General features: G+C 60.4%; 1 protein-coding gene across 1 annotated transcript in view; it reads left to right on the forward strand.

Annotated features, from left to right (window-relative positions):
* The window catches only part of PITX1 (paired-like homeodomain 1), a 34617-nt gene that overhangs the window by 3720 nt on the left and 30318 nt on the right, over positions 1-579 (forward strand). Inside the window, exon 3 of the mRNA XM_009995735.1 lies at positions 8-569. Coding sequence (XP_009994037.1) covers positions 8-569 — 562 coding nt within the window. The remainder of the gene's footprint in view (positions 1-7; positions 570-579) is intronic.

A 579-nucleotide genomic window follows, 5' to 3' on the forward strand; every position in this document is an offset into this window, starting at 1 on the left:
GGCTTTGGCCGCGCACTCACCGCGCCGTGTCGGGGTGTCCCCTTCCTCCCCCCCCCCTTTTTTCTTCTCCCCTCCCAGGTGTGGTTCAAGAACCGCCGAGCCAAGTGGAGAAAGCGGGAGCGGAACCAGCAGATGGACCTGTGCAAGAACGGCTACGTGCCGCAGTTCAGCGGGCTGATGCAGCCCTACGACGACATGTACGCGGGCTACCCCTACAACAACTGGGCCACCAAAAGCCTCACCCCGGCTCCTCTTTCCACCAAGAGCTTCACCTTCTTCAACTCCATGAGTCCCCTCTCCTCGCAGTCCATGTTCTCGGCTCCCAGCAGCATCTCCTCCATGAACATGCCCTCCAGTATGGGCCACTCGGCCGTGCCGGGCATGGCCAACTCCGGCCTCAACAACATCAACAACATCAGCGGTTCCTCTCTCAACTCGGCCATGTCCTCCCCTGCCTGTCCCTACGGGCCGCCGGGCTCCCCTTACAGCGTCTACCGGGACACTTGCAACTCCAGCTTAGCCAGCCTCAGACTGAAATCAAAGCAGCACTCCAGTTTCGGCTACAGCAGGTTTCAAAAA

This window comes from Chaetura pelagica, unplaced genomic scaffold (genome assembly GCF_000747805.2).
Source record: "Chaetura pelagica isolate M959 unplaced genomic scaffold, ChaPel_1.0 scaffold420, whole genome shotgun sequence".
NCBI classification, from domain to species: domain Eukaryota; kingdom Metazoa; phylum Chordata; class Aves; order Apodiformes; family Apodidae; genus Chaetura; species Chaetura pelagica.